This window comes from Crinia signifera, chromosome 1 (genome assembly GCF_055691185.1).
Source record: "Crinia signifera chromosome 1, ASM5569118v1, whole genome shotgun sequence".
NCBI lineage: Eukaryota > Metazoa > Chordata > Amphibia > Anura > Myobatrachidae > Crinia > Crinia signifera.
In genome coordinates this window covers 297,099,417-297,120,622 of record NC_139217.1, presented here as the reverse complement: position 1 = coordinate 297,120,622, position 21,206 = coordinate 297,099,417, and the positions used below count along the sequence as shown (strand labels likewise).

At 48.2% G+C, this 21,206-nt stretch overlaps 1 protein-coding gene across 1 annotated transcript in view; it reads right to left on the bottom strand.

Annotated features, from left to right (window-relative positions):
- Positions 1 to 18,734, bottom strand: part of ERMP1 (endoplasmic reticulum metallopeptidase 1) — a 30,958-nt gene extending 12,224 nt beyond the window's left edge. Inside the window, exons 1-7 of the mRNA XM_083185995.1 lie at positions 18,368 to 18,734; positions 12,363 to 12,664; positions 9,243 to 9,370; positions 2,618 to 2,723; positions 1,359 to 1,505; positions 530 to 622; positions 219 to 431 (exon numbers count right to left, since the gene is read on the bottom strand). Of these exons, the coding sequence (XP_083042121.1) occupies positions 219 to 431; positions 530 to 622; positions 1,359 to 1,505; positions 2,618 to 2,723; positions 9,243 to 9,370; positions 12,363 to 12,664; positions 18,368 to 18,672 (1,294 nt within the window). The 5' untranslated portion in view covers positions 18,673 to 18,734. The remainder of the gene's footprint in view (positions 1 to 218; positions 432 to 529; positions 623 to 1,358; positions 1,506 to 2,617; positions 2,724 to 9,242; positions 9,371 to 12,362; positions 12,665 to 18,367) is intronic.
- Positions 18,735 to 21,206: the final 2,472 nt, after the last annotated feature.

The following is a 21,206-nucleotide window of genomic DNA, read 5'->3' as shown; positions in this document are numbered from 1 at the left end:
CAATTCATGAACTAAAACTCCATTATTTATTTAATTGATTATTTGAATGTTAAGGTGAGTTAGTTTGTTGTAGTGAGTGCTGGGCCCCCTGTGTTTGTATTTACTAGAGTGTGTGGTCACAGGCCACCGCACCCCAACCTGGGAAGTGGGTGCTATTTATTTGTGTTAGAGAAAATCAGTTATAAATTCAATGAAAACCATAAGAAAAAATTGCTTACCGCTACGCTTGTACTGAATGGTCTTTTTACTCAGATAAACCAGTAGAATTGCTGCAATAATATAATTTACAATAGTACCAATGCGAGCTGGGTAAGAGAATACAAACATGCCGCTCACATCAAAAAAGATCAAGTTCCCATGGCGGTACTCAGAAGAATCAGCGAGCAGGTGTGAGGACGCCAAATATCTTAGGATCCCAAGTATATTATCACCTGGGAGAAATAGACTTGAGATTATTAAGGATAGGGGACCGGACCAGAGAAATATTCCCTGAAACATAGAACAACTAACTGAAAAGAACATAACGTACCTGCTCTCTGTATAGATTCTGTGTGAATCCTGTCCGCTGTGTCATACTTTGTGTGGTAAATGTAGCCATTCTCAATGAAAGCCAAGTCAATGCCTGCAAGAGACAGACATTAGGGATTACAAAGATGCAGGACACTGACAAACACTCATTTCATTACTAGTACAGGGACTCGGCATCTCTCATATCAGTCAACTTGGACAAGATCCACCTCTTACCCACTTAGCTCTGAGAATATTCCCTGGCTAGACCAAGCTGTGGTGAGGGACGGGTATTGAGACAACAGAGGCTAGGATGGCGATGCTCTTACTCTGGAAATGGAAGTATCCTCCATGATCCACTTCATTATAAAAATACTGATACTTGGTAGGGTAGAGCGGCTCATTTAAACTTAAATCAAAAACACTCAGAAATTCTGTAATGACTCTGGAGGAAGCACCTGCCCCTCAAAGAAATATACAAAGACTTAAAAGGAGGGAGGAAGCTACATGTGTAGCTTACCCCAACGGGTGAGGTATTGGGGCTTTGGCTGGCAAAGTCCCTATACATTATTTCAGAGTGTTCCAGCAAGCAGCACATACCACATTTTTACGATTTACTCAATAATGCTATTCCAATCGATAGGGTGTGTAAACCATCGGTGGTAGAAACAGTTGATGGTTTAAACCATCTATTACACCATCCCCATAGGTTTTGCATAACTACCCAGAACTTCTTTTCAACATTCTCTAAATTTAACCAGAAAACTATTAGGCTCAAGCCTATAAACCATGGGACAAAAGCTTATAAAACACAATGTTACAGCTTTAACCGTATCAAAGTAAAAACAGACCTGGAATATTTCCAAAATCCCTGTATATACGGAAATCTGTATCTGCAGGAATAATGCCGCTCTGGAACACTTCCTGGGCCACCACTGAGGCAAAAGGGTGCACAGCAGCCGCTGCATAGGCTTGTACCAACCACGGATTTTCTGGGCCTGTCAGGACAGTAACAAGAAAAAAGTGAATCAACCAAAGTTGCCTTGTGCAAAGCTTCTCCATAGAGATGTAAGCACTACTCTGTCAAGGCTGACAAGTCTTACCTTGTTACTGGCATCGGTACTTGTGTATTATCTGGGCGCCTGATTTTATCATTGCATGCCACTACTTAAGGCATGCAATGCGATTTTTCATTGTAAAGACCAGATTTTTAATTGTATAGTCACCCATGGGTGATTTCATACTCCCACTATCCAACTATGCATGGAGTTGATTTTATATAGTGTGGCGAGCGCAGCGAGCCACCGAGTTCGAAGTGTGGCGAGCGGACGCGGATTACTTTACATGTATTCTGCGTCCGCTCGCCACGCTTCGGGCTTGGTGGCTCGCCACACTATATAAAATCAACTCCATGCGTAGTTGGATAGTGGGGGTATGAAATCACCCATGGGTGACTATACAATTAAAAATTGGGTCTTTACAATGAAAAATCGCATCGCATGAATTGTATGCCACTATATTGCATGCGATGCAATGAAAAAAATCGGGCGCCCAGATATTACACAAGTACCCTGGCATTTACTGAAGATGTTGTGAATTCTCTGCAACAGTGGCATGTATCACATGCAACTCCCAGGGAGCCGGAGAGTGAGGATGAAGAGTGGCGGGCGGGGGACTCTCAGAAGTGGTATTCGGACGCTGGCGGGGGGAACCAGATGGTGGTGTTCTCAGAGAGCCAAAAAGAAAATTCCCATACAAATGAATAGGAGGCCACTGATTGGCTGATCTCAGCCAATGAGCGGCCCTCCCATTCATTTGTATAGGTTTTTGTGTTTTTTTGCAGCTTATCTCCCAGTTCCCGGTTCCCCTGCCAGACTCTCTGAGAACACGAGTCCCCCGCCTGCCAGCAACCAATGTACCGCCGCCCCAGCTCCGGGCTGCACAAAAGATTTATGTCACAACATGAGATTTGGTACGATTTATCGGCCCGATCGATCAAAATTGGGTGAAATCAGACCAAATCTCACTAGTGTATGGGGCCTTTAAAGAAACTAGTTTACAATGGGCATAGCTTTTACATTCAGATAAATATCAGTTTATGGCTACGTACCAGTCTGAAACACCAGCTCCTTTCCTCCTACTCCTGCAGCCTCCAAGTTAATGAAAGCACAAACCATCTTGGCCCATGGATGCTGTGTGATGAATCCATGACTGCCCTGTACAAAGAGAATATGGTCACTTGTCACAAAGAGCAGGTGCAATTCTGCTACATACCACCATTACATGTGCCAGGGGAGTTCACATTCCTTCAATATCTCTGGTATTTTAAGTCAATGTTCTCAAGGCAGGAACACGGACAGCACTGGTGTATATTGAAATAGGCCACTGTTTGTGGCATAGAGTGTAGCAGCACCCAAATATTAAAGGGCTTGTGGTACTGGTGTATAAGAGGAACATGTGTGTGGCACACAAAACTCTTACAGACAAAATAATACTAATCTGTGTGGCTAAACAATCATTAACAACTGAGCTCTTTCTAAAGGACATTCTATTAAGTTTATTATATTTAGAAGTGAGTCCACACACGTTCAATTAATTACAAAATATTTGTGTGGTTTATCCTATAGGCCCCCTTACATTTGTCCGACTTGTCATAACGACAAGTCGGACCCGATTGTCCCAGCAGCCCCCCGGGAGGGAACACATGCGATGGCACTTCATGTGCCAAGTTTTGCATGTGATGAATCGCATGCGATTTATCACATGCCACTCCCGGGGAGCTGCAGGGACAATGGGAGCGGGGGACAGCAGCAGGAATATGCCCGCAGAGTGGGCAGGGGGGGTCGGGGTGCAGGGAGCCGGGCAGGAAGCCGCTGGGCAGGGAGCAGGGGGGGGCGGCGGCGCAGAGTACCAGGGAGCCGGGCAGGAGAACACGATGCAGCAGCAGCACTTCCAAAAGAAAAGAAAAACCCCATACAAACGAATAGGAAGCCATTGATCGGCTGATTGGCTGAGAGAGGTCTCAGCCAATGAATGTCTTCCTATGCGTTTGTATGGCCCTTTTTTTTTTAAGTGCTGCTGCTGCAGCGTCTTCTCCTGCCCGGCTCCCTGTACTCTGCGCCGCCCCCCCTGCTCCCGCTGATGCTGCCCGGCTCCCTGCGCCTGACTCTGGTAGGTCCCCTGTTGTGGGGGAGCACGGCTCCGGGCAGCACATAAGATTTAGCAAATCTTATGTGCAGCCCGTCCGACCTCCCATCTCCGATCCGATGCGCACGGGGCCGCGCATCGGGTCGGAGGGGATGTCACCATATGCGATTTGGGACGATTTCACGGCCCGATTCATCCGAATCGGGCAAAATCGTGCCCAAATCGCATAATGTAAGGGGGCCTTAAGAGTGTAACTTGGCTAGCTGAGGCCGATTATTTTGGAATGACTTCCTATCAATTAAGAGCTTTAAGCTTAGAAATCTATTTAATGGTGCATTAAAACTGAATGAACATTGTTAATATTCAATTTCAACAACTAGTCTCACCAATGAATACTTCTCCTGACATGGGCCCTTATTCTGGTTGGTGCGGTAATATCCGCGTGCGTTCGTTCCGCCGATGTTTTGTGTCTGCGCATGTGCAGAGGCGTCTCTGCGCATGTGCGAGCGGGGCGTACGGCCAAATCCTGCATGATATGTGAACACTCCAAACAGGGGGTGGAGAGGGGCGGGAAGGGCTATTTGGGCTCATTACCATATGCATACGCCCCGCGTTTCATGGGCGTTCCCATGCAAACGCTGGGCATACGTATGGTAATGCGGCCGTGACGCACGTGTAGGGGGCGGACATATGACATCGCCGGATGTCAGCTGCCCGCCCAGATCCCTGCTTTTGCACGGAAAAATGTCCGTGTGGTCTGAGGTTGCGGGAGCTGGTGGACCACTCGGTCCTGCATTCGATGGTCTGCGACCATCGAATGATGGGGGAGGTTCCCTGAGATGGAGGAGGCGTATTCCATGAAAAATACACGTGTGGTCCGTTCGGCCAGCTTCTTACCGCGTACGGACGGAGTTGGCGTTCCGTATGGAAGGCGGGGTTTCGCACGCACGGTCCTGGCCGCATATTCGGATCCGGCCGCACCGATCAGAATAAGGCCCATGGTTGTATTACACCTTAACTGAACTCTACAAATGGCCCTAGATGAAGTGGAGCTGGCTACCCTTCATATTCCACATACACTTAAAGGTTAACCATGGCATTCCAAAGCAACAAAAAACCTACAAAAACCATCATGTAAGTCAGAACATCCACTGTATACAAGAACAGTGGACCCTTCTGGTTCTGGCACCCTGACACTAAACCCACTCCCACCCAGGCTTTCACTTGGCTTATGTAGTATCGAGAGTCATAAGGTGCCCTTACACGCTGCGATTATCGCATGCGTTTTGTACTTTTAAAGTACAAAACGCATTGCATGTGCGATAATCACACCATGTACCTGCGGGGATGCGATGCGCGTCCCCGCAGGTACAATATTATAAAGCACAAAAATTATCTGCAGGCAGTACTTTTTGTGCTTCATCGCATCGTATCAGTACAGAAGTACATGCGATGTGATGCGATGTCCATTAGTACCTATTAACTTTAAAAAAAAAAAAAATAAAGGCTAAAATCGCATCCGCAAAGTACAGTACATCGCATCACATCACATCCACTTCAAGTGCCAAAATTGCATGGCAGCTTGATGTACAAAACGCACAGCACACAAAATCGGTGTGTGTGTGTATGGGCACCTTTAAACCTTTTTCCCAGGGGAAATGAAAGCCAAGCTCCCAGGTGCTGACTATTACCTGGCTGCTTATCGTGGCAAGCTATATAAATCTAGACCAGACCCACTCTGCACCTGAAAACCATCAGCTTGGGCCCTGTAACCCTCCTGCTGCATGCAGTTATTATAATGTTCTGGAAACTGCCAAACAATTGGAGTTTTGTACTCACCGTAAAATACCTTGCCATTACATATGGATTAGAGTGTAGATCCTGGAGTTTGGAACTAAGAGTTAAAACTAACTTGTTTGCACGGGCGTACCGTGTGCATTCGCTGTCATCCAATGATCGCTAGGGCTCTAATTCAGCATTATCTTCCACATTGGTTATTGCAATAGTCTAGTACAGTGGTCGCCAACCCGTCGCTCGCGAGCTACCGGTAGCTCGCGGCAGCGGATCGGGTGGCTCGACCACTCTGCTGCCCACCCGCCTGTCTCTCCCTGCTGCGGCCGCCTGCTTTCTACCTACGAGCCGGAGGGGAGGGGAGAGCGCATTGCACGTCTCTCCTACTCCTCACTGTGTATCCCTGTCACTTGGCCGCCTATCCGCCAATCAGAGCTCGCGGTCCGGCAGCCAATCAGGAGCCAGCCCGCGAGCTTTGGCGGACGGCCCAGTCACACGGAAGTGAAGGGAAGGAGAGAAGCACGTTGTGCTGTGCTCTCCTTCCCCGAGAAGAGGAGAAGCTGCGGCAGCGGAGACACTGACACTGCAGGAGGACACCGGACACAATGGTGAGTGTGCTGTGTGAGTGTGCATACCACTTGCTGCAACTGTGGGGGCATACTACTTGTTGGCACTGGGGGCATACTACTTGTTGGTACTGGGGACATACTGTACTACTTGCTGGCACTGTGGGGGCATACTACTTGTTGGCACTGTGGGGGCATACTACTTGTTGGCACTGTGGGGGCATACTGTACTACTTGCTGGCAATGTGGGGGTATATTACTTGTTGGCACTGTGGGGGCATACTACTTGTTGGCACTGTGGGGGCATACTACTTGCTGGCAATGTGGGGGCATAATGTACTACTTGCTGGCACGGTGGGGGCATACTGTACTACTTGCTGGCACTGTGGGGGCATACTACTTGCTGGCATGTGGGGGCATACTACTTGCTGGCAATGTGGGGGCATACTGTACTACTTGTTGGCACTGTGGGGGCATACTACTTGTTGGCACTGTGGGGGCATACTACTTGCTGGCAATGTGGGGGCATAATGTACTACTTGCTGGCACTGTGGGGGCATACTACTTGTTGGCAATGTGGGGGCATACTACTTGCTGGCAATGTGGGGGCATACTGTACTACTTGTTGGCACTGTGGGGGCATACTACTTGCTGGCAATGTGGGGGCATACTACTTGCTGGCACTGTGGGGGCATACTGTACTACTTGTTGGCACTGTGGGGACATACTACTTGTTGGCAATGTGGGGGCATACTGTACTACTTGTTGGCACTGTGGGGGCATACTACTTGTTGGCAATGTGGGGGCATACTGTACTACTTGCTGGCACTGTGGGGGCATACTGTACTACTTGTTGGCACTGTGAGGGCATAATGTACTACTTGTTGGCACTGTGGGGGCATAATGTACTACTTGTTGGCACTGTGGGGGCATACTACTTGTTGGCACTGTTGGGGAATACTGCTTGCTGGCACTGCGTTCGGGTATACTGTACTAGTTGTTGGCACTGTGGGGGCATACTGCTTGCTGGCACTGCGTTTGGGCATACTGTACTACTTGTTGGCACTGTGGGGGCATACTACTTGTTGGCACTGTGGGGGCATACTACTTGCTGGCACTGTGGGGGCATATCCGGCACCATAGGGGCACAGATGGCACCGTGGGGGTATTCCTTTTTATGGCACTGTGGGGGCATACCTGGCACCGCGGGAGCATATGTGTATCTGGCACTATTGGGGGCAAATGTGTATCTGGCACTATTTGGGCATATGTGTATATGGCATTGCACTATTGGGGGCATGTGTGTATCACAACCCCATTTTCATTGGATGCACCCTATGTGGCTACACCCAATTTTTGGCGCGCGCAGTTATGTATGCGGCATAGTGTGTCAGGGCCATTACAGTGTGTGGCATAATGTGTAAAGGGCATTATTTGGTTATTAGGCAGATTTTTTTTTTTTTTTTTTTTAGTAGCTCTTCTGGTGGTTCAGTTTGCCGCGAGTAGCTCGCACCCCGAAAAAGGTTGGAGACCACTGGTCTAGTAAATGGTCTTCTCCAAAACAGATTGCTCCTCCCAACTAAACATTCACAGTTTACAGCTATGCCCTGGCAGTTTCTCTATTGGTATGTCACCAAATGTAATATAAAATATATTTCCATTACTGTTAAGACATGCATTGATTACTCCTACCTATAAAAAATGGATACACAATAGATGGTAGAGCATGTCTAGAACAACAGTCACTAGGGCGACATACCCTAGGTCGACATGGATATGGTCAACATGAGTTTTTCACATTTTATTTGGTCGACATGCACACCATATAATACCCATTTCGCGCCAGCCAAAATTCCAGCATTGGCACTGGGAAAACAGCCTGGGACTAGCGATGTTGTCAAAGGGTCTCGGGCCAAAAACCCTGCTAGCTACCGGGGTTGCTCCCAGGATACTGGCTGCTATGAAAGGTGCAGGGACATGTCCCTTCTGCTGATGCCGATTGTCTATGCAGGGCAACTTCCTGTTGTTGTGGATGTTCAGAGACATGCAGAAGCATCACACAGTCTGCAGGGAGACACTGTGCAAGCTCTATGGCACAACAGACCCAATCTGTGCATTTTAACCCCTGCAAGCCTGAAAAAAAAAATTCTGCTGATATTCTCATAGAAATGCATGGTCATTCCAGGTCATAGAAATACATGGTCTATCCACTCTGCGTCTCTCATCCACAGTCATTACCTGCTTCCGTTCAGTTACAGAACATTTTTCACTCTACATCCACTCTGTGGAATGCCCTTCTATGAATGTTAAGACTTCTAGTCTGCAAACCATTAAGCATTCCCTGAAAACTCAGAACAGTTATTATAATCTCCAACCCAATTACATCCCCTCTGTACAGTCCACACATAACTTTACTATACATTCTTTCTTCACTTCCTGCTGACCTTTGCCTAACATTTCTGTGTGATCGGATCACAAAGCCCATCGAAAACCTATATGCAATATGTTGCACATATCTGTCTGTATCAATGCCTATTTCCCAATAGCTTTTAGGTGTGCAAGCAGGATCGTCTTACTATGCCTCTAACAGTCTGTTTTATTACTATTCACAACTATAAAGCTCTGTGGAATATGCTGGTGCTATATATGTAACTTAACAGATAGTAGCAGTGAACTACATTCATAAAGAGCTTTGAAGAAACAGGTGGACATTTCCATTATAGGATGCCTAAATCACCAATTAGGTTGATAACACAAACTTAAGGCCCATACACACTGGGCGACTTTGAGCGGCTTTCAGCTCAAAGCCGCCCAGTGTGTATGCTACTGCGCGCTCCCGCATCATCCCTGGGAAAGCCGCTCATCTGCTGGTATTGCCAGCAGATGAGTGGCTTTCAGGACGGCTCTGCATAGCACTGTGTTATGCAAAGACGTCCGCCCCCGCTGACGGCGCCGGGCAGGGGGAAAGCCGCTCGATGTGTATGCACTGAGCGGCTTTCCCCCCAGTGATGATAGCAATCATCGCTGTCCATACGCGCTGGGCATAATCGCCCAGTATGTATGGACCTTTACTGTATGAAAAAACCTGTGAATTCAGAAACAGAAACTGCCGAAATAGAAAATACAGCTATGTAAGGCTGTTTGAGATTTTCAGGCAATGTCCTTTTAACATTGAAAACAGCGTCTATTTCATCCACTATTGCATATCTGCCAGGAGATAATTGACATTACCTGAAGGATATTTTCTTCTGCTCCATTGAAAAGGAAGATGATTGCATGTTTCAAGGGGACAGATGTACTTGATAAAGAACTCAAGATTTCAAGTAGAACTGCACAGCTTACAGCATCATCACTGGCGCCTGAGGGAACAACGTAACACTTATTGTGACACACAACAGTACTGGTTAACCAACACCACCACTGACCGATTGGATCAACAGACCCCATTTTCACTAAAAGAATTACATAATCACTTTAAGGGTCATATTACACTTCATTTGATTTATTGTTATTTTGTGCTTGTTTATTTGTTTCCACTGCGCCACAGGATCATGTCATTGCCCGCACCATTGTTTTTGTACCTTGTATGTGTTATTGCTGACATAGGGTCTAATACAGGTTTGTTTGCAAAGCATACACCACTGGACCAAACCATGTGCACTGCAGGTGGGGTAGATGTAACATGTGCAGAGTTAACTTTGGGTGAGGTATGTTCAAATTGAAATCTTCATTGCAGTGTAAAAATAAAGCAGCCGGTATTTACCCTGCACAGAAAAAAACCCCCACAAAAAATCAAAATCTCTACACATTACATCTGTCCCACCTGCAGTGCAGCATTGTTTTACCAAAGTTGTGTGCATCTATACCCTGTCAATGTGCTTCCCATAGGCCAGTGGTCGCCAACCCGTCGCTCGCGAGCTACCGGTAGCTCGCGGCAGCGGATCGGGTGGCTCGACCACTCTGCTGCCCACCCGCCTGTCTCTCCCTGCTGCGGCCGCCTGCTTTCTACCTACGAGCCGGAGGGGAGGGGAGAGCGCATTGCACGTCTCTCCTACTCCTCACTGTGTATCCCTGTCACTTGGCCGCCTATCCGCCAATCAGAGCTCGCGGTCCGGCAGCCAATCAGGAGCCAGCCCGCGAGCTTTGGCGGACGGCCCAGTCACACGGAAGTGAAGGGAAGGAGAGAAGCACGTTGTGCTGTGCTCTCCTTCCCCGAGAAGAGGAGAAGCTGCGGCAGCGGAGACACTGACACTGCAGGAGGACACCGGACACAATGGTGAGTGTGCTGTGTGAGTGTGCATACCACTTGCTGCAACTGTGGGGGCATACTACTTGTTGGCACTGGGGGCATACTACTTGTTGGTACTGGGGACATACTGTACTACTTGCTGGCACTGTGGGGGCATACTACTTGTTGGCACTGTGGGGGCATACTACTTGTTGGCACTGTGGGGGCATACTGTACTACTTGCTGGCAATGTGGGGGTATATTACTTGTTGGCACTGTGGGGGCATACTACTTGTTGGCACTGTGGGGGCATACTACTTGCTGGCAATGTGGGGGCATAATGTACTACTTGCTGGCACGGTGGGGGCATACTGTACTACTTGCTGGCACTGTGGGGGCATACTACTTGCTGGCATGTGGGGGCATACTACTTGCTGGCAATGTGGGGGCATACTGTACTACTTGTTGGCACTGTGGGGGCATACTACTTGTTGGCACTGTGGGGGCATACTACTTGCTGGCAATGTGGGGGCATAATGTACTACTTGCTGGCACTGTGGGGGCATACTACTTGTTGGCAATGTGGGGGCATACTACTTGCTGGCAATGTGGGGGCATACTGTACTACTTGTTGGCACTGTGGGGGCATACTACTTGCTGGCAATGTGGGGGCATACTACTTGCTGGCACTGTGGGGGCATACTGTACTACTTGTTGGCACTGTGGGGACATACTACTTGTTGGCAATGTGGGGGCATACTGTACTACTTGTTGGCACTGTGGGGGCATACTACTTGTTGGCAATGTGGGGGCATACTGTACTACTTGCTGGCACTGTGGGGGCATACTGTACTACTTGTTGGCACTGTGAGGGCATAATGTACTACTTGTTGGCACTGTGGGGGCATAATGTACTACTTGTTGGCACTGTGGGGGCATACTACTTGTTGGCACTGTTGGGGAATACTGCTTGCTGGCACTGCGTTCGGGTATACTGTACTAGTTGTTGGCACTGTGGGGGCATACTAGTTGTTGGCACTGTGGGGGCATACTGCTTGCTGGCACTGCGTTTGGGCATACTGTACTACTTGTTGGCACTGTGGGGGCATACTACTTGTTGGCACTGTGGGGGCATACTACTTGCTGGCACTGTGGGGGCATATCCGGCACCATAGGGGCACAGATGGCACCGTGGGGGTATTCCTTTTTATGGCACTGTGGGGGCATACCTGGCACCGCGGGAGCATATGTGTATCTGGCACTATTGGGGGCAAATGTGTATCTGGCACTATTTGGGCATATGTGTATATGGCATTGCACTATTGGGGGCATGTGTGTATCACAACCCCATTTTCATTGGATGCACCCTATGTGGCTACACCCAATTTTTGGCGCGCGCAGTTATGTATGCGGCATAGTGTGTCAGGGCCATTACAGTGTGTGGCATAATGTGTAAAGGGCATTATTTGGTTATTAGGCAGATTTTTTTTTTTTTTTTTTTTAGTAGCTCTTCTGGTGGTTCAGTTTGCCGCGAGTAGCTCGCACCCCGAAAAAGGTTGGAGACCACTGCCATAGGCTAACAACTTAAAAATCCATGAATGGTAACTAGTGAGCTCCCCTTGCCACCTTTGCATTCTATAATTGGAACGTCACATTTAGATCTGTAGGAGTCATCACTACCCATTTCTCCTGTGTTAGCATGCACTACAAGTACAATACATTGACGCTGAAAAAAGCAAAATAGAAACTAAAATGCATTTTCTATGTGTTGAGTACTCAAAATCATGTGTATTATTCACATCATCATTTAAGGGAAGGGCAATGCAAATAACCCTTGTGTGTCTACAAGTATCCTCACTGTAAAGAGATATTTTACTGATATGATATATGGCCAAAGTACAAAAATAGCAGTTATCAGCAATGCAGAGGGGCCAAGTGAGTGCATGACTTTATCTCTGCCTGATTATAGTGTTTTTCATTAGACAACATACCTACTGACAAATTAGTAGTATTAGTGATAAGTGTGAATGCAGTAGAAGCATGCATAAAGGTCTCTAAACTTTAAAAAACTGCACTATTTACTGTATGAAGTTCTCATTTAAACAAACCAGTCTCACTCTTACCTGGGGTGTTGGCTACGGAATCAAAATGGCAGTTGGCGAGCACAGCGTGCCGGGCCCCCCGGGCTGGTTCAAATTTCACAGCAATGTTAGTTATGTTATCATAGTAACTGGTGAAACCGCCAAGAAAGTCAATGCTGAAAGATCCCGTCGGCCTTTGTACGTCAACTGTTATTTTGTGAACTTTGCGGCTCTTCTGCTTTATCTCCTTGATCTTGTCTAATATGTAGTTCACTGCATGAATTTCATTTGCAGGGCTGCCCACTGTCCTGGAGTCAATAGCTGTCACATGTTCCAAGTATGTCCTGTAATACACAGCGGTCAGCTATTTTATGTATAAACCAATATTCAGCCTATAGAAACATCAACTGAAAGAGTGCTGCTGCGGGCATATGTTATGTTCTACAGGACTACTTCAGGAGATCTGAAGATCTTCACAAAGTAATCCATAGTGATCACATTTAACATAATGTATATTAATAATAGGGATGGTTTAACCCCTTGCCTGCCAACATATCTGTGAGAGATGTGCAAAATATCTGCGAAAAGTTCAAGTGTCACTTGCATTTGTTATAGAAATGATAGACAGGCGTCAGCAAGAGAGGGATAGTGCAGACGCCGGCCTATCTATACCAGCGGGATGTCCTTAAAGTCCATATGACAGAGACAGACTGATTATTCCAGCATGGATACCATCAAAGCTTAATCTTGTTTAAAAACTTTTTCCACCGAGTTCAACTATTAAGGAGGTCTCTTACCTCAATTACAACATCTGGAGGCATTCAATTCTGCCACAATAAATTTGTCAGGAGCTCCCCACCTCTAATGAGATTGAGACTTCCACTTGAGACCCAGTGGGTAAGAGCAAAAAAGTGTTTTATTTAGAACTGATGGACCAATCTATAGGGGAAATTACTTATAATTGTGTGGTTTAATGCTGGACATCATCAATTAATTGATTTGATTTTTCATTTATTGTCTGTATGTATTGCTTTTATTCATGTGTTAATATTTTATATTCATTAAATAATTGATAGATCAACACAGTGCGCTATCTTAATTGTTGTAGTAATTTTTTGGTTGAATTTAAGTAATTCTTCTCGGAGCAGCATAATGTTTAATTGTAGCTGTGGTCATTAAATATTGATTGATCAATTGATTCATTTTTAAGATATTTAGGGCCAGATGTACTAAGCTTGAAAAGTGATAAAATGGAGAGTGATAAACAGCCAGCCAATCAGCTGCTACCTGTGATATCGAAGGCTGTGTTTGAAAAATGTCAGGTAGTAGCTGATTGGCTGGTGGTTTATCACTGTCCATTTTATCACATTTCAAGCTTAGTACATCTCGCCCTTAAAGTTTTTGTTGCAGCTGTCAGAGCTGAACTCACAGCTGCTGTCATCAGGACAGCGATGAGCGGCCTGTCAGAGTGGCAGGGGGAGGGATTTGGCTGGAAGAGCGGACACGCTGCTAAACTCAGAGCTGCATGTCAGCTCTTCCAGCCGCATCCCTCCCCACTGACAGGCTGCTCAGCGCTAACCTCCTCTGATGAGAGCGTTTGTCAGCTTTTCCCAATGCCGTTTCTAGGGGGCTTTTTTGTATGCGGGGTGCAGTCACTGCATTGGTTTGTGTGGAGCATGCAGGCAGGACACTGGGTGTGCTGTGCAGGCAAATCACTGAATGCCGATATTGATGATGGGATTAGCTCTGTTAACTTTGCTGGGGGCAACTAAAGAATCAGAACTTCTTTGTTTCTTTGGTGGCCAATGTCTGTGTGTCCAGGACAAAACTGGGGTGTAAATGTTTTTTTTTTGCAAGGCCACACCCCTTGTCACAAGACCATATGTTTTTTTCTGAAGCTCTTCCAGGTGCCTCCCCCTAGTCGGAGACCTTATCTGGCTGCTGCAGCAGCTTCTCCCCTGCTGTGGTTGGGAAAGGTAGGTGGATAGTTAAGAGACCTGCTCTGGCTGCTGTGGCAGCTTCTGTTCTACTGTGGTTGTGAAGGGAAGTTGAATAGTTGGAGACCTGCTGTGGCTGCTGTAACAGCTTTTGCCCTGCTGTGGTTGGGAAGGGTAGGTGGAACAAGACTTGCATAAAGATAAACTTTCGCCCATCCGTCAGACATGCCTTAAGACTAGTATATTACAATCCAAGCAGTTCCCAGGGGTTCGATACGAAATCCCGGCAGTCGGAATCTCTGCGTTCAAAATACCGACATGGGGGGGTGGGGTGTGGATCGCCCCCCCTTGCGGGCTCGCTACGCTCGGCACACTAATTTATTCTACCTCTATGGGTGTTGTGGACACCCATAGGAGAAAGTGTCGGGATTTTGGCAATCGGGATTCCGACGTCGGAATTTTGAACGCCGGGATTCTGACTGCCGGGATTACAAATGCATCCCGTCCCCAGCATACTGGTACCCCAGCAAGTGGAAAGTGGCTGTGGTGCCCTCCTCCAGGAGGATGACCCTGATATATATCCTTGTAGCCACAGCCAGCACTCATGAGACTGAGGGGAGTATTCAATGTGCCGCCGCTATTCCTGACGGGGGAAATAGCAGCGGCTCCCTATTCAATGCTGTCTTTAGCGACAGCATTGAAGCGGGATCACGGCAAAACGGGCCCGACTTTAGAAGCTGTTGGGCCTGTTCTGCCGATAACAGCCGTGGATTGTCGCGATCTCGGCCGCAGAGCTGTTTTCACGGCCACGCCCCTTTACGCAGTTCGGCAGGTGGGACATTGAATCCCACCTATCCATCAAAATGCAAATGGACCAGGATCACGGCTGTCGGGAGGGATCGACAGCAGTGATCCTGGATTGAATACCCCCTGAAAGTAGGTAGGTAGGCAGCGTAGGTGCTTTAATGTGACATTTAGGGAATCTAGTCCCCTTCCTCAAGACATTAAAGCACCTATGTTTTTGTCCAGTATACCCATGCTTGGCCACAGGCAACTTAATTAGTACATTAGTCAATTTGATTTAATGATTTGTGCTGAGTTATGGATATAGTTAGAACCTGGACCATTGGGGTGCCTTGGGGATCACATTTGGGAACCTCCAACCTAAATTATACAGGCAAAAGCGACCATTTCCAAGACCATCATATCATTGATCATTGATCATGTATCCGAGTCTATCTGGTGGCAGGGAATATATAATACATAGTAAAATGACATGGCATTAGCTTAATAAATGGGCGTGGAGCCAGATTATAATCACTTGCATAATAAGCCCAATGGGGCCATTATATATTTAGCAGCAAAAAAATTGTATCATTAGAAAAACATTGTCATGTCACAGTAGACTAATATTAAAAATACGATCTTATGTCGATAGGCAAAAGGTCGACACAGCAAAAAGTTCGACAGGAGTTTTCAGGTTTTTTTATGTCTATGTCATCACAGGTTGACATGGGCATTGTATAAGTGTACTGCGTGCCCTCGCCATTCTTTGGACACGATGCCTTGCTGCACTCAGCACACTATTATATGATCTCTCTATGCCCACTGGGATGGTAAAGCATACCCTCACAACTATGCCCAAGCAAAAGCATTCTGTGTATGTCGCACGGCCTAAGGAGCACAGTTACAGCAAATAGCAGGCAGTCTGAGCCGTGGTTTATTCATGGATCAACCCCTTAAAAGCAGCAGTTCCCCTTTGGGTACTCTGCAGACAGGTTGGGGATACTTGCAAATAATATTGGTAATGGCGGAAGAAAAAGTTGTCTCCCGATGGAGGAAGAAGTCTCCCATTGAAATGGGAACTTACCACGTTCATGAGCATCTCTTCATGCTTTCGCCCAACCAGCAATCCACTAGGAGCTACCCACAATGCCCTCAGACATCAGCAATAACCTGCCCCATGCTGACACAGGTTAAACAAGCAGTAGCCTTAATCCTACAGGCATTAGCGGGAGCCCCGGGGACAGTACACAGCCAGCGGTTAGACACAGAGGGACCCGATTCCTGACCACACACTACTCCTCTGCTACTCATAAGGATTCACATCCTGCTCACTTCCACTCCACTCATAAGTACCGTGAATATTTCAAACTGAGGGGTAGATTTATTAACTAACGATCAGGGGAATATGCGCTATCCCCGTGCCTTAGATCAGGGGAAGCGCTATCCCCTGCCTTATCACACTTGCTGGCCGGGTACTTTATCGGTGGTGGTGTGAGGCAGGAGGCGTAGCGTAGCTACGATATTTCGTGCTGCGCCCCTGCCTCCTGCCTGATTTATGAGCGGTCAGCATCGCTGACCGTTCTGCCGCCTACAGCTATCGACTTTGACAGCTGCAGACGGCGATGCCCTATGCCTACAGCAGGGACACCGCTGTCCCTGCTGCTGGCTCTGAGCTGCGCAGGGATCTCGCGTGAGTAGCAAGATCTCACGAATGCGCTGTCCAGCCGGCCGGGGGGAAGGAGACAGAGCATCAGCTGGAGGGGACATCGCCGGAGGGGGGAGTTAGCGCTCCCCCGCTTCGTCGGCAAGATCTTAGTAAATCTTGTCGGTGTCCCCTCCTGCTTCGCCTTGCTACTGAGGCGAAGCAGGAACTGTTATAGCTCTTAGCGCCGCTATAATAAATCTACCCCTGAGAGGGGGTATTTATGAATTGGAAACCTAATCAAGGTGTACAGGAGAGAAAAAATGGTTGGGAATCACTGCTTTAAAGCAATGCAGATGAATGTAGTTTCACACAACAGACTACATACATCAGGCAATTTTCTCAATAAATCCGACAACTGACACAGACAAGCTGAACTAAACATTGGCTGCCCACATTAATCAGACACCTTGATCAGATTAGGATCGGGCTGAGACATCACTTTCAGCAAGTGGCTAAACTAGTTCTACTGCTGCTTTGCCAGTTGCCTCTCTATTGGTTCTCTGTACTTAGTTACAGACATCACTGCAGCACCAACACACGCTACATGTCTTCACTCATCCTAAACCGTCTCTCAACTAGATCCCTCTAGCTGGGAGATTTGGCTCTCCAGGGGCCTTATTTTGGTTCATTCTTTCTGACAAAATCCTTCTTAGATGGGCAAAACCATGTGCACTGCAGGTGGGGCAGGTGTTACTTGTGCAGAGAGAATTAGATTTGGGTGGGGTTTTACTTCAAAGTGAGAAACAAAATTACTCACCCAAATCTAATTCTCTCTGCACATGTTACATCTGCCCCCCCTGCAGTGCACATGGTTTTGTCCATCTAAGAAGGATTTTGTCAGAAAGAATGAACCAAAATAAGGCCCCAAGTGTGGGGCTAAATAGGGCAAATCAGTTGGTATTGTTTTAAGCCACACTTTCAGGGAACTTGTTAAAAACTGGAACCCCCGGACAGGCTCCACTCATGAAACTGCCATTCCAAAGCTTGTAGTGCCCATGCGGTGGGTGGTGGGGAAGGTGCGTCTCCCAGGTGACAGCTGTCACAGGCATCAGACACTACAATCTCTGGAATGGCAGTAGTACCGGTCAACATAGTGGATTTGTCAGACTGCATAATGCATCTTGACAAATCATACAGAACCCCATTACATAGACTGGCGATGTTCCTATGTATGACCTTGACACAGAGTACGTGTAATTAAACATGTGAAACGCATAAATATATTCCTGCTGCCTGACTCATCACACATGGAGCCTGCCATAGACTGGAGGGTGCTCATACAGTTTACATATTAAATGTATGTACAATTAGCTGGAGAGTGGCAGGCAGCACCCCCCTGTGGGGAGGCAGCATATGCAATTTAAGACTCTATTGTCCTACACCAGCAGCACCCTGGCTGGGCTCACTTCTCCAGGGCCACAGCTCATGTATTCAGGATTTCTCCGCGAAAGCAGACAGGATAACAGAGAGGTGGACAGGCAGATATGCCTCCTGCGCATGAGTGAGGAAATCCGGAAAACTTGGGCTGATGATGATAATAATAATACCGATGATGATAGCCAGCCATATAGTACACAGGCGCGCGTACCCGGCACACACGGCGCACTGTACACACTCACCTGGCGCTGGTCGCATTGAAGTCGGAGCTGCGGATGCCCGGGGTGAGCAGCTGCCGCAGGGAGATATGCACCAGCCCCCGCATCCCCAGCGCATACAGCAGCAGCACGGCGGGGACGCCGGCACCGAACACCAAGCTCCGGCTACTGCGCGGAGTCTTCCGGTCACTGCCGCCGCTTTCCTCCCGCCGGCCCCCGCCATGGCCCGATCCAGAGCCAGCCGCACCATGCTTGGACCTCCGGACCGCCGACCCTGAGCCCGCAGAGCGCTCCATGCCTGGCACCCGTACCCCGCCCATGGCTGCCATGGCAACCTGCCAGCGTATCAGCTTGCGCGCTGTCACCTGTCCGTCCAATCACTGCGACAGGCGGAAGCTCGAACTCTCGGCCCCAACCGGCATGTAATGTAACAGACATCGGAGAGGGTCAACCCTTCCCCCGTCTTGTGGTAATCGGGGAGGGTTGATTCTACCGGCAGCCTCACCCTTCAGTCTGCCGTGTGTCCTGTACAGGCCGGGGGGCAGCGCTGCTGGCTCATAACCGGCGATACGGGACTAAGTAAAAACCGGACCCGGATAAGACACCGGAACGCCGGACCAGACATCAAACTCTGCATTCCGGAGCTTATAGTGTCTGGTCCGAGGGGTGTCCCATGCGGGGGGTGTCTTGTCCGGGGGGATGCCTGTGATTGCTCACACCAGGGACATGGGGAAGGGGTGATTACAGCCTCCCCGTGTGGTCTGGAACGTTCCAGTTTTTATTACACCCCCGGACCATGCGGTGAGGCTGTATTCTCCACCCTCTCCTCTCCCAGGTGACAGGTGCGAGAGCAGCCTCATCAGATGGAGCACCCCCGGACAGGACACCCCCGGACCGGATACTACAAGCTCCGGAATGCAGAGTTTGATGTCCAGTCCGGCATTCCGGTGTCTTATCCGATTCCGGATTTTACCCATACCCCGGCGATACTCTGCAGCGGTTCTTCACTTCGGACATTCCTCATGTCACAACCCCTCCCCTCCTCCTATACCTCTGCAGCTGCACATATCTGCTGCACAGGGACTATGTCAAGGACGGGCACGGACAAGACCCCTGGGGGTTTCCAGTCCGGGGGGGTGTCATCCGGTGGGGTACCTGTAATAGCTGCCTTTCACCAGGGACATAGGGAGATTACAGCCTCCCTGTGTGTTCCGGACCGTTCCGGTTGTTGCTACATGCCCGGACCATACAGGGAGGCTTTATTCTTTAAACAGAAATAAGAACTAGAGAGCGCAAGAAACACTCAAGCTTTAGCTGTCATAAAATGTAATTGTTATATAATGCACACAAAAGAACATGGTACTTGTTTCCTAGCACGACGCCCACGATTTTCATCTTATGCCATCGTTTCGATCACATCGCATGCGACCCAACCCGATTTTTAATTGTACAGGCACCCTGATGGGTGATTACTATGTTAAACGCACCCCCATTGTTAACGCCACCCCCCCTATGAATGCAGCGAGCCCGGGAGGGGCGGCGGTACGCGTCCTCCGACCTTTGCATACCCCCACTATCCACGTATCCTTTTCATACCCCCACTCTCCCAGCAGCATTGATCAAAGGGGAGCCAGCAACACCCCTCGCCCCTCAACTATAGCAAATCACATTTTGATGCTCTATGCCAGCTATTCACATTACACCCTCCCATTGCTCCTTGTTCACATTACACCACACCATATTGCTCATTATTCCCCTTACAGTGCACCACATTAGTCCCAACGGGGGGAAAAAACACTCATAATAAACACACATTGGCCCCCACCGGGATTAATAAATAATACACATAAGCTTAACATGAAAAGAAAAACATTTGCACAGTAGGGAAAAAAAGACACCACCCCTTCTTTGCAGGAAAAAAATAAATGGACAAGGAGGGCAATGAGGATTGGAGACTAGGACCACAAGGTGAGGTAACATCTGCCAGACAGTGTGGTGAGAAACATGGGGTGTGAGAGCTACAGAAAAACAGGGATAATTAGGAGATGTGGCAGCTACAGGGGAGAGCAGGGAGACACGTGGGGGTGAGCATCACAGAAAAACAGGGATAATGAGGTGGGGTGGCAGCTACAGGGGAGAGCAGGGGGACAGATGGGGGTGAGAGACAAAAACAGGGATAATGAGGGGTGTCAGCTACAGAAAACAGTGATAACGAGGAGGGGTGGCAGCTACAGGGGAGAGCAGGTAGATAGATGGGGGTGAGAGCAGAGGTTATAGTGGGGTGGAACTGTGTTCTACCACCTGTAATGGTAGGGGGGGACTCAGTTTCACTCCGCCACAGCCCTGCACTGTAATTAAAACAGAAAAGCCTGGCCCAAGCCTTTTTATGGCATGGCATATGTGATGTCATTAGAGTTGCCACCTCAGGCATCATCGATTCCTGGAGATCCCCTTCCCCAACCACATGCGGCGCGCGTTCCACGAAAGGTGGGTATGCCCTCATAAAAGTGGGCGCTCCATAAAAGTGGGCGTGGTCTCAGTAATACATAGTGCCTATTGTATTTGATATTATGTATGAAGAAAATAAGTACAAAATAAAATATAAATAAAACGTTATACACTCTGGGGGCCACAAACAAGTCATTACATACCTCTTTGAGGTTCAAATGTGCTTTGTGCAGTGTCCAAGGCCAGCGGACAGCAGGGGAGGAGATGATGAGCCTGAGCCTCTCTCAACAGCAGTACTACTACAAATGGGGTCTAGATGCAGCAACAGCAGCTGGCTCTTGCCGACGTGCTCCTACTCATGTCCCTTGCAGTTCCTGCCCCCGGCACTCACTCTGCTGGGGTCTACCATCCTGGG